Source organism: Portunus trituberculatus, chromosome 14, assembly GCF_017591435.1.
Source record: "Portunus trituberculatus isolate SZX2019 chromosome 14, ASM1759143v1, whole genome shotgun sequence".
NCBI classification, from domain to species: Eukaryota; Metazoa; Arthropoda; class Malacostraca; order Decapoda; family Portunidae; genus Portunus; species Portunus trituberculatus.
In genome coordinates, this window is record NC_059268.1 from 20181684 (window position 1) to 20194183 (window position 12500).

The window sequence follows — 12500 nt, forward strand, 5'->3', positions numbered from 1 at the left end:
CGTGACTGGGTTTGTGGTGAGATGAATGGGGAGACTTTTGCTTCCTTTGTTGTGAGACTGTAGAGAGAGAGAGAGAGAGAGAGAGAGAGAGAGAGAGAGAGAGAGAGAGAGAGAGAGAGAGAGAGAGAGAGAGAGAGAGAGAGAGAGAGAGAGAGAGAGAGAGAGAGAGAGGTGGTAGTGATGGTGGTGGTTATCGCATGTTCCATTATACTAAGTGGACATACCGTTTTTTTTCAGTTTCAAAAAGTTACCCCGTTAATAACAGTAACGAGCTTTGTTAGTTAATTGGAATACTCTGTCTCAGAAATTAATTCATAGCAACTTCTCTTAAACCTGTTAAAACTCCTTAATTGTGTTGCAGCCTCAGAAAAAAGCTATTTTGAATGATTCTTGTTAATTTTAAGGGACAGAAGGAGTGTAGAGAAGCAAAGTGGAATGCTTAGAAGGGAGAGAGAGTAAGCAGGCAGTGTGTTATCAATATGTTGCGTGCCTATCCGTGAATCACATTGCGTTCATTGGTAGAGTGAGAATCCAGGTTACCAGATAGGATTGGAAGATATCTGCGCTATGATATTGGCTTACCTCCTGACGTACATCAGAGAAAGGGCCATTATAGCTTAGCATCGCATTCATGTTCCTCAGTCCTGGCCTCGCACTGCGCTGAGGCGGAGACTGCATGCATCCTATCAGCCTGGCGTGCTGCAATACAAGCTCCCGTCTCTTACGCTTCACAACCAGAGATGACTTGCGAGAGATACTTACTGCTTTCTTGGCGGTGACGTTCCCGTTGATTAAGGAGCCGCCGCCCTGAGGATCCTTCTGTATGTCACTCTTTGATTCCTGCAGCAGAGTCCCGCGGCAGGTGGCTGGAGCGGCTGCCGTAGCAACCACTGTCACGGCAGCAGGAGTGCAGGAGTGGTGGCGGCTCAGGAGTCGCTGGCGCCGGTTCTTAGCCACCCACATGCCGCGGATGATGGCGGGGATGAGGAGTGTTATGAGGAGGCATGGCACCAGCTTCACCACCACACTGTACACCAACAGCGTGATCTGCAACACCACCAAAGGCTCAACATTACAATTAGAGCACACCACCAGTACAGTTACAACAGCAGCAGCAGCAACACCAACAAGAACATGAGCAAAACTACGCATGTTGGAGTCTTTACACTGTTAAATCGGAGGGAAAACTTTCTTCTGGACAAGTTAGATATTCCCTTCCCTCAGTGGACGGTTATGACGGACAGCCACGCAGCTCCGGGACGTGCATTTGTGTGTGCTTGCCGTGAGGTGCCAGGTGGCCAAGCATGCTACCTTGTCAAGTACCAGGGATCAGCGACGCCAAATAAAAACCATATCAGAAACTCAACATAAAGTACGAATATATGTAAATGTTTGAACTGTGCTCAATATTCACTTGACGTCTGCTCAGTGTTCGCATTCGTTTATCTAACCTGATTCTGCTGCCATCCCCCCTCTCCCCCCTCATGCATTACTATAATCAACTAGGAATGCTTCACTATTTTCAGCATGTAACTTCATAAACAAACACTCTCTCTCTCTCTCTCTCTCTCTCTCTCTCTCTCTCTCTCTCTCTCTTTCAGTTGTCAAAGTAATTAGTTCGGTTTTTTCTTGCTCTATCTCTTTTTTTTTTCCATGAAGCAACCTTCATTTTTATCTTCTTTTCCGTGTATGTGTATATGTCCATGTGTGTTCTTCTTTTTCTGGGAAGCTGGCCTCGTTATCGTGCTTAAAATAATGGGTTGGGGAAATAGTTTAATCTTCATCATTTCTAAACATTGCAAGTATTTTCCGAGTCGTGTTTTCACTTACTGGCGTGACGTGGAGTGCTGTTGAGTCGTTGAGTCGTACCTAGAGCATTTCCTACCGTCCCGTTCAAGGAAATAGAACTCCAAATATTTTCACTGAGATAAAAATAAACTGAGAAGAAACAAGACTATACCTACATGTTTTTATCTTGGACACGTGCGCCTTTTTCTTACCCTGAGACAGCTTCATCACGTGCCTTCCAACACCAGATATCCGCACATGCAAGCAGAAAAGCGCATGTTTGTTGGCCACTCACCTCCTTCAGAAGTTTATTGGAAGACATGTCGACGATGTATATTTTGGAGGGGTTGTGTTCCGATACTGGAATCTCCTTCACTGTGTACAGGAAGAACGTTGGGATGGAGACCACAGGGCAGGCTAAGTACACGACGAGGAGAAGGCGGCGGGCGCGAGGTGTGGTGCAGAGGGTGATGGCATCGTGGGGCCGACACACTACCACCCACCGCCACAGAGCCAGGGACACCGTAAGCCAAATAGCAATCTGCGGCACGTGGGTCAACATGCGTTATACCTCCCACACGTGTGTTGGGTCAGGATATAAAACCTAATTGTCTCCGCCAGACTTCCGCCAAGAAAACAGTTTGTGTGTGTTGATAATAACGGTCAGAGCAGCCCTGTCCTCAGCGTGCCTCCCTATACTACATTGCACTGTTTGCTTGGTTAAGACTGTCGCTTCTTTATGGGATGACGTGGGAATAGACGGCAGGATATGGCAAGGCAAGGCAAGGCAAGCGTGGACCAATGGCTGGCAATGTTGGGTTGGTAAGGTGAAAGATACGCACCGTGTGGCACACCTGCGACAAGTGGGCGTGAGTGATGATGTAGAGGGCGTATTCCCGCGCCTCCACCAGACTGTCGCCGCCCACCAGCATGGACGCCGCGTAGGGAATGTACTCAGTCACCACCAGCAGGTCCGCCACGGCCAGGCCCAGTAGCAGCAGGTTGGTGGGAGTGGCCATGCAGGGCCGCGTCAGGGTCACCACATTGAGCAGGTTGGTGACCACGCCCGTTACCGCCACGCTCACCGCCAGCCGATAGTGCCACCACCTGTACGGCTCCTTGAAGTCTGTGGTGGTGGTGGTGGTGGTGGTGGGCGGCGGTGGTATGAGGAGAAGAATATTAATACCTTCAGTAATGGCGCGCACTTCTGCTTTAAATCTTGGGTACGATTAGACGATTTTATTGACATTATGAAGGTTCTATAAAGGTCAGAAGATTAATGACCAATCTTTACTATTTTAATACCCACCTAAGTTTCTGAAGCTGTATGAAATCACCAAATAGTAGCAAGAGTGAATATGAAAACGCGTCATGGTACTGAAGAGGTTAAATGTCTGTAAGAATTAAATATAGTACACTAAGAGTCATTCCTCTCACAATAACAGCAGCTTTTTCTTTCCTGATAAAGATCCTTATTAAAAAGAATGACCTATTATTTTATCAGGTATTAAAAGTTTCCCTGTGCGTGTGCGTGTGTGCGTCTTAAAGCTGAGTGGCTGGAAAGAATAGGGAGAGGCAGTGGTGAATGTGATGGTGGTGGTGATGGTCATGATGGCGGTAGTGATAGTAATAGCAACACCAATAACAATGAAACACATACAGTACAGTCATTTCAACCAAGAATTACTACCACACATGATGCTAACCCACTACCACTACACTCCCTCATCCTTTCAACACAGTTCCTGGTTAGCGAGTGAGATAACCTAAGCTGCGAGTCATTCTGTGTTGCCTCAGTTCATTATCCACACCTTAACCTGCCGCGCACCTTCATTCTTTTCCCAGCGGCACAACGAACCACGTAACGAGACGGCCTTATGACACTTCTCGAAACCGATACGAAGCAAACGGCGAAGCGAACGAAGGAAGGAAAGTTAAAAAGATAGGAAGGTTGGCTGGACAGAGAGGGGAAGCAAGAGGTCGGAAGAAAGAAGGAAGAAGGAAAAAAACAAGAAAAAGGAAATTACTGATAGACGAAAGGTGACGAATATGGAAGCTAAAAATGAAGGTGGAAGAAAAATATTGTTAATGAGAGAGAGAGAGAGAGAGAGAAGAGAGAGAGATAACAGAGAAAGAATGACAGAGAAAGAGGGGAGAGAAACAGATAAATGGAGGAAAGGAAAAGGAGGAAAAAAATGGGAGAAAAGACAGACAATATGAGTGGTGAGAGAAAACTTTCCATCTCTTTCCTCCCACCTCTGACAAGTTGAAGGAAAGGAATGGAAGTATAAAGGAAAAGAGGGAGGGAAGGCATCACTAGTTGGAGGAAACTTTTGTATGGTAATTGAGAGAAAAGGAGAGGAATGGAAGATAAGTAGAAGTGAAAGGAAACGAGGGAGGGAGAGAGAGAGAGAGGTAGTTAATGAAGGGAACCGTGTATAGGGAGGGAAGGAAGGAGGGAGGGAGGGAGGGAGGGAGGTAGATAATGGATGAAATTCTATGGAGAAGGAAGGAAAGGAAGGATGCTGGGCAGTTACCGACGAGAGAGAGAGAGAGAGAGAGAGAGAGAGAGAGAGAGAGAGAGAGAGAGAGAGAGAGATTATTTAGTGTCAATTTATAGACAATTAGATAAAGTATATATTCAATTTCACTCAGAACTACATCACTCATTATCACGAGAGAGAGAGAGAGAGAGAGAGAGAGAGAGAGAGAGAGAGAGAGAGAGAGAGAGAGAGAGAGAGAGAGAGAGAGACTGATCATAACCTTGTGACACTAAAAATTATTCACATCTAGCAGGAGGGGTGTGATGTTTGTGGTGGTGGTGGTGGTGGTGGTGGTGGTGGTGGTGGTGGTGGTGGTGGTGGTGGTGGTGGTATGACATAAATCCTGATTATCTGTGCCTGAGTTTCCCCCAACAAGACTTTCTTTAGCAAGGACGCGTCTTGTATATACTTTGATGTACTTATAGTCTCGTGTTGTTGTTGCTATTGTTATTGTTGGTGTGTTTTTTTGGTGCTTTGAGGTGTTTGGGGTGTTTTTTGGGTGTTTTTGGGTGTTTTGTTTTCGTTGTTGTTGTTCATGCAGTATTCTGAAACGCTATGCTCTTCATTATGACTATTTTCAAAGGTCAAAGAGATTATTCAGGTTCTGAAGAGCATTCGTCTTGTAAATTATGCAGAAATCTTATTAATCTGCAATAAAATCTCTTAACCCCTTCAGTACTGGAACGTATTTTTTACCTTGAGATTTGTTTACTATTAGACTATTTTATTTACATTAGGAAGGGTCAATGAAGATCAGATGATTAATAGCCACAGTCTTCACTATTTCAATCCTCCACACGAGTTTCTGAAGCTGTGTAAGATCACCAGTTAGTAAGCAGAATGAATATGGAAACGCGTCATGGTACTGAAGGGGCTAAAACACGTGTAACTTCAACTATTACTATGCTTTTGAATGCAGTGGCGGTGAGATTTCAAGAAAGGAGAGCGTAATGATGCTCAAAATCAGTAGGTGAAAAATCTCTGTGTTGCCTCAGTCTTAGCCATTCTTAAGCTTCTCTCGGCCTCCTTTAAGCTGAAACACACACTGGGAAAAAAAAGTAGAAAAAAATCTTGGGCATGTCAGATCATTTAAGTGTAGTGGCTGTGAGATTTCCAGAAAGGAGAGCGTAATGATACTCAAAATCTCTCCTCCAACGTATGAATTCCTGGTCACCTACATAGAAAGTCACTTGAAGCGTCCTTGACTAGAAAAAGAAGAAGAAAAAACTTAGAACACCAAAGGAAAGAAAAGAAGAAGAAGAAGAAGTTGAGTTTGCTAGACGTTCAAATGCTCTTCTGGGATTGATTCGAGAGTTCAGAGTGAGTTCAAGTCCATTTTCACATTGATTTACATTCTGTCCAGTGGAATTCTGTGCCTCGCTTGCCGCTGGATTGTGGTGAATGTGGGAAGGCGACACAATGGTTGAAATGGAACGGTTGTGGTGGTGGTGGTCGTGGTGGCGGTGGTGGTGGTGGTGGTGACGGCGTGTGTTGTGGTGATAGGTGCGTTGCTTTGAATTCTGATGAAGAGAAGCAGGAACGGGAGAAGAAAGTGGAGAAACAGAAGGAGGAGGAGGAGGAGGAGGAGGAGGAGGAGGAGGAGGAGGAGGAGGAGGAGGAGGAGGTGGGGGAAGGAGGGGAGGGAGAAGGAGTTAGAGGTGCCGGATAAAGGAAGGAAATAAGAAAAAGAAAACGAGAAGCTGAAAAAAAAAAATGAATACGAAAAAAAAGAGAGACGTAAACAGGAGAAAGGAAGAAAAACTGATTAAAAAAACAAGATAAAAAGTAAAGAAAACGGAAAAAGGAGAACACGAGCCATTAAAGAGAATCAAAGAGAAGAAAGCAAGACCAAGAAACACGACTTAGATCAAGAAAAGAAGGAAAGGGAAGAGAAAAACGAGGAAATCCAACTAAATGCTTCGGGTCACAATCACCAAACCGGCAGAATTGTTGCGTCGAGGCTTCGGAATGTACATCTGTTAGGTCACCGTCGATATTGTCTGTAGTGTTAAGAAACCTGGCCAGCATCTCGGGGTCTGTATCCTTGCCCATCTTCTCCATCGCCGTCAGCAGCAGCCTTAGCACCATATCCGTCATGTTCCCCTCCATGGCTGTGTGTTTCCGTCACTCCTGCAGGAAAGATAAGCCTTTGTTAGGTAAGAACGCCAACTTGTTACTCATGGATCGGTTAACCCCGCTTTCAGTACTGGGAGGCATTTATACCACGTGTTTTGTGTACGAATAAACCATTTTATCGACATTAGGAAGGGTCTACGGAGAGCACTGTTTTAACCCCACCACAGGAGTTTTTGAAGCTGTTTAAAGTCATCAAATAGGAAGCAGAAGGAATATGGAAACGTGTTATGCTACTGAAGGGACTAATCGTTTTTTTTCTGCACTGGTTGATTTTTTCCCTTAGTTTCCCTAATGTGTTGTGTATTGTACTCTCTAATTCGGATGGAAAGATAAGCCTTCAAGTAAAAAAGCTTAAATTGTTACTTATGGATAGGTTAATCACGTTTATTTCCTACACTGGTTAATTTTTCCCTTCGTTTCTCTAGTGCGTTATTTGCTATACTGTCGGCTAAAGGGTATGCTATTTTTAAGGTGTTTATAAGCCTTCGTCAAGTAAAAATACCGACTTGCTACTTATGGAAAAGGTTAATCACGTTCTTTTGCTACACTGCTTAATTTCTTCCTTCGTTTCTCTTGTGCACTATTTCCTGTACCCTCTAATTTACAGCACCACTCTCTTAACAATATATGCCACGCCACTACAGCCATCACAACACACACACACACACACACACACACACACACACACACATAATGTAGTGGTTAGCACACTCGGCTCACAATCAAGAGGGCCTGGGTTCAAGTCCCGGGAGCGACTAGGGAAATGGGCAAGCCTCTTAAGATAAGTGTGTTGCCTGACATTAAATTTTGTTGTTGTTTTTCTCCAATTCGTGGCGAAGGAATAACGTGCAGACAAGGAAAGAGAAAGAGGAAGTAGGTAAAAGGATAGAGACATGAAAAAGGATGAGAAAGAGAAGGTGGAGAAGGAAAATGAGAAACAAAAAATGGGTAGGGTGAATGAAAAGCAGGAGGAGGAGCAGGAGGAGGAGGAGGAGGAGGAGCAGGAGGAGGAGGAGGAGGAGAAATAAGAGTTTTAATCTTTCAGCTTTCGTTGTTATATAAAAATCTAATTAACATTCTCTCTCTCTCTCTCTCTCTCTCTCGCCACAGCTAGATAAAGAGATGGAACCTAGACGTGGCACCAAAAGAGAGAGAGAGAGAGAGAGAGAGAGAGAGAGAGAGAGAGAGAGAGAGAGAGAGAGAGAGAGAGAGAGAGAGAGAGAGAGAGAGAGAGAGAGATCTAACTAAAAATAATCTGCTTTCTATCAACGGTTAAAACATAAGAACAAAAGAGACGAAGGAAGCTGCAAGGGACAGCCAGGCCTACAGGTGGCAGTCTCTGTATGAGCAAAGCTACCTAATTCCATCGATCATCCCCATCCACAAATTGTAAATGATTGTATATTCTCTCTTTTATAGCTTTCACTTTCGAAAAAAAAAAATCGCGTTTATATCTATAGCAAAGAAATCAGTATTTTTTTAATACAGAATAAATTCCAGTAAATGCTAAGCTAAAAGAGATATTCCTTTTTAATTAAGTAATCAATGGTTTTTTTCCCATTAGATCGTTTGCTTCTCCCTTAAAAGTGGCGGTTGAGTCCATAACTTTACACGCAAGGCCCCGTCACGCCTCTTAGCTATTCTAGTGTCCCTCAGGCTTCATTTATCTAGGAATAACTCAGACAAGACAATGACAATCTTCCTCCCCTTCTCGCTCACCAACACTAACACCAACACGTTTGTCTCAGGAAACGATCAGATTCTCCATATTATTCATTTTCATAGTCTTTTTTTAATGTCACAAATAGATAAATAAATACAATGTCTCTTATCGCAATTCGTATTATCGTGGAAGTGTCAAAGAAAAGAATAATAGAGTTTATATGAGAGTATCAGCAGCAGCAGGAGCGGTGGTGGTGGTGGTGTGGTGTGGTGTGGCGGTGGTAGTGGTATGATGTGGTGGACTCTTGCAGCAGGACACCACCAGATAATCAAATAAAGTAGGTTCAACTTTCTGGAGTTTCACTGTGGCTGGCGGTGGTGCTTTTTGGCAAGAGACTATTTCTGAACCAACGTGGCTTGTTTACACCGAAGACTGTCAGTGTTAGGCGATACACCCTCGACATCACAGCCTCGCCAACCACTTCACGGTAAGTGGTAAGATGGCAGACTGGCTGTGGCGCACGCGGCATCACCACGAACTCCATCACGGTGCGATAATTGAGTCAATTTCGCTTCAAATGGCTCCGTGAAACATATTAGTTAATGCACAATCTAGGTCTGTATTCTGAAACGCTTTGCTCTTTCACAATCACTGTTTTCAAAGGCTCTAGTTGAAGATACTCGTGTTTTTAACCCCTTCAATACAGGGACACATTTTTACCTTAATTTTCTGTACGATTAGAACATTTTATTGACATTAGGAAGGGTCTATGGGGGTCAGAAGATTAATGGCCACAGTCTTCACTATTTCATTACCCCCACACAAGTTTCTGAAGCTGTATAGTCACCAAATAGATAAGCAAAATGAATATGGAAACACGACATGGTATTCAAGGGGTTAATGGCATTTTATGATCCTGGCGATGGGTTGGAAAGATTTCTAGTTCACTGAAAAGAGAAACTGTCTTGAAAAACCTGGCTAGTCGTCTCTGTGGCCTTGGAAATTTGCCGTGGTGAGAGAGCAAGCCGTTTATGAATACGGGGTCTAAACACAAAAATCAGGGTAAGATCATTAACAGAATCTCAGGTGCAGCGTGTCCACTTTGCAACACCCCGCAGCTTGCCAGAATGAGCCTCGTAAATCTGCCTTGCGAGCATTACACAGCGCATCACGTGAAGGCCTGGTTGCTTCTTGGAGATCTCCTTGCTTACCCTCTCCCATTCTTGTAGGATAGTGTATGTTGCGCTACTTCATGTGCAAAGAGGCGTGTTATGTGTACATTGTGTGACTGCGTGTGTGGCGCCCTAACTAACTATTGATATAAAGCAGATTAACCCCCTTGGTACCGGGACACATTTTTACCTTGTGATTTGTGTACAGTTTGACCATTTTATTGATATTGTAAAGGATGTATAGAGGTCAGGAGATTAATGGCCACAGTCTTCACTATTTTAACCCCCCACATGAGTTTCTGAAGCTGTATAAATTCGCCAAATAGTTACCAAAATGAATATGAGAATGCGTCGTGGTATTCAAAGGGTTAAGATGAAAATTATATGCATATCTTTTGTTAGTCGAAACTAGAAATTGACTCGTGAAGTTTAAATACCTTAATTGACTTTCCTTCTTTTTTTCCACCAATAGAGTTAATTAAGCATGAACGGTTTTTATCATTAATATTCAACTTTGATAAGCCGCCGAGCTATCTAATTACTGAATGATTAATAACAAAATAAAACGAAATTAACTCCTTCAGTACTGGGACGCATTTCTATTATGAGTTTTGGATGTGATTAGACAGTTTTATTGACATTAGGAAGCATCTATGGAGGTCAGAAGTGTAATGGCCACAGTCTTCACTACATTAATCCCCCTCGCATGAGTTTCTGAAGCTGTATGAAATCCCCATTATAGTAAACAGAATATGGAAATGCGTCATTGTACTGAAGGGGTTAAAGTATCTCTCTGGCTATCCTAACCAAGATTTACTACATAACCATTAGAATAGCGAGCTAATCTTAACCCCCTTCGATACTGAGACACGTTTTCACCATGAGAGTTGTGTACGATAAGACCATTTCATTGACATTAGAGGTGGGAAGGGTCTATAGAGGTCAGAAGATTAATGGCCACAGTCTTCACTATTTTAATCCCCACATAAGTTTCTGAAGCTGTGTAAAATCACTAAATAGTCAAATGAATCAATATGAAAACACGGCAAAGTACTGAAGTGGTTTAGCCTCCCCGCCATCCCTAGTTGTATATTTTCAGTATGTATTGCTGTTCGGATAAAAGCGTACATTGTTTACTATTATGAACCTAACCTAACCAGGATAAAAGCGTATATTTTTTATCATTAACCTAACCTAACCTAACCTAACCACACACACACACACACACACACACACACACACACACACGCGCAGAGCCAATTACATTTAAGGCACCAATCAGCTCGTTTCCTGACTTGTTTCTCTTCTGTTTTTCTTCCTCGCCCTCATTCCATCTCCTCCTCCTCCTCTTCTTCCTCCTCCTCTCCTCCTCCTCCTCCTGCAGTTCATTTCCTTCTTCCTTTTCCGCCTGTTTCATTTCCTTGTCTTATCTCACTCCCTCCTCCTCATCCTTCTCCTCCTCCTCCTCCTCCTCCTCCTCCTCCTTCACCGTCTCTTTCTCGTTCTTGTTTTCCTCTCGTGTTTCTCCTCGCTATACATTATCATCCTTTTCGTCTCCCTCAAACGGAACCAGTCCATGCGATCTCTCTCTCTCTCTCTCTCTCTCTCTCTCTCTCTCTCGTCTGTTTGTCTGTCTGTCTGTCTGTCTCTCTCTCTCTCTCTCTCTCTCTCTCTCTCTCTCTCTCTCTCTCTCTCTCTCTCTCTCTCTCTCTGCGACAAAAATGCCACGATCAATCCCCCCACGAAAAAGTTGTCGCTGGATATTTAAGTCTCATCCTTTGCCAAGTCAGCTGTGAGGAAGTTAAACATTTTGAATCCACTGCAACATTTTCCCTTTTTTTTTTTTTTTAGCGTATAATTTCCAAACCTCTGATGGAATTTGACTTTTTTTTTCTATTTTCTTTTTTTTTTTTTTTTTATGTGTGCGTGTGTTTTGAGGGAAGGGAAGGGAAGGGAAGGGAGAGAAGGTGATGGTGAAGCGTGTGACATCATTTGAAAGTCCTTGTTTTGAGTTAGGGATCTGGTTTGGGGTTTATTTGCCTATTCTTCTATACATACACACTTTTTTTGCATATACACATCCTTGGCTTCTTTTCTACCCTGCTGTGTTAATAAGAATACAAATGGAACGAATAACTTTATTTTTCACGGGCTTTTCATGGGAATTTATGGGGTAAAGGGGATATTTTTTTGGGGTACCTCCTATCTCAAAGCCCACCCGCTTGGAAACCGCCGCCCCGAGTGAGGAAGCCCAACCTACACTCGGACCGTGGACAGGATTCGAACCCGTGCGCTTGGAGACCCCTCGGACACCAAAGCACACATGGTTCCACTGTACCACGGCGAGCTCCCACTTGCTTCTTTACTGTGTGTGTGTGTGTGTGTGTGTGTGTGTGTGTGTGTGTAGTAAGAAGCAACATCCCTATTAGTCTTGGTAGTATTAGTTGACAGAAAACAAACCACAGAGAAGATTGTTATAAATCAAGTTCATTAAAACTACTAAACCAAATACTAGAAATGAATATTGACTTCCCCTTCTTGGTCTGTTGGGAAGTAAAAATGAACAAGGAAGTAAATAAAACAGATTGAAGCTTAACAAAAGGAAAACACACACTCTATTGATAAACCGCACGTTAAAAACCCCGTTAATCATATACGAGAGAGAGAGAGAGAGAGAGAGAGAGAGAGAGAGAGAGAGAGAGAGAGAGAGAACACGTAGGGCCGGAGGAGACAGATTTAATTGGACACTAACCTTCTCCAACAGTTTCCTTATTTCCTCTAGCTAATACACCGCCTGTACCTTCGATTTTCATTATCTCTGGGTCAATTCTGCGCTTCTCTCGTCATTAGGATCTAGAAGCTCTACGGAAGGCGAGGGAAGGGCGGGAACTGACGGAGGGTAGATCGGAGATAGGGAAAATTACAAGGCTCCTTCACTTCACATGTGATTAATGGAGGCGTAATGGCAGGAGATGGGGACAGGATTGATGGTGGAAGAGGAAGAGGAAGAGAAGGAGGAGGAGGAGGAGAAGGAGGGCTATATATATATATATATATATATATATATATATATATATATATATATATATATATATATATATATATATATATATATATATATATATCCGTGCCTAGTGACCGATGTAAAGGTTAGATGGAGGTAATGTTATGAAGATAATTATGATAGAGGGAGTGCAA

General features: G+C 43.3%; 2 protein-coding genes across 3 annotated transcripts in view; one reads left to right on the forward strand and one right to left on the reverse strand.

The window, feature by feature from the left end:
- Positions 1–12500, reverse strand: part of LOC123503808 (G-protein coupled receptor dmsr-1-like) — a 39440-nt gene that overhangs the window by 7623 nt on the left and 19317 nt on the right. For both annotated transcript variants that reach the window (XM_045253840.1, XM_045253841.1), the window contains exons 2-5: positions 6266–6461; positions 2631–2914; positions 2084–2329; positions 763–1047 (exon numbers count right to left, since the gene is read on the reverse strand). In XM_045253840.1, the coding sequence (XP_045109775.1) occupies positions 763–1047; positions 2084–2329; positions 2631–2914; positions 6266–6440 (990 nt within the window). In that variant the 5' untranslated portion in view covers positions 6441–6461. The remainder of the gene's footprint in view (positions 1–762; positions 1048–2083; positions 2330–2630; positions 2915–6265; positions 6462–12500) is intronic.
- The window catches only part of LOC123503809, a 31263-nt gene continuing 27343 nt past the window's right edge, over positions 8581–12500 (forward strand). Inside the window, exon 1 of the mRNA XM_045253842.1 lies at positions 8581–8617. The gene's annotated coding sequence lies outside the window, so the exon portion shown is untranslated. The remainder of the gene's footprint in view (positions 8618–12500) is intronic.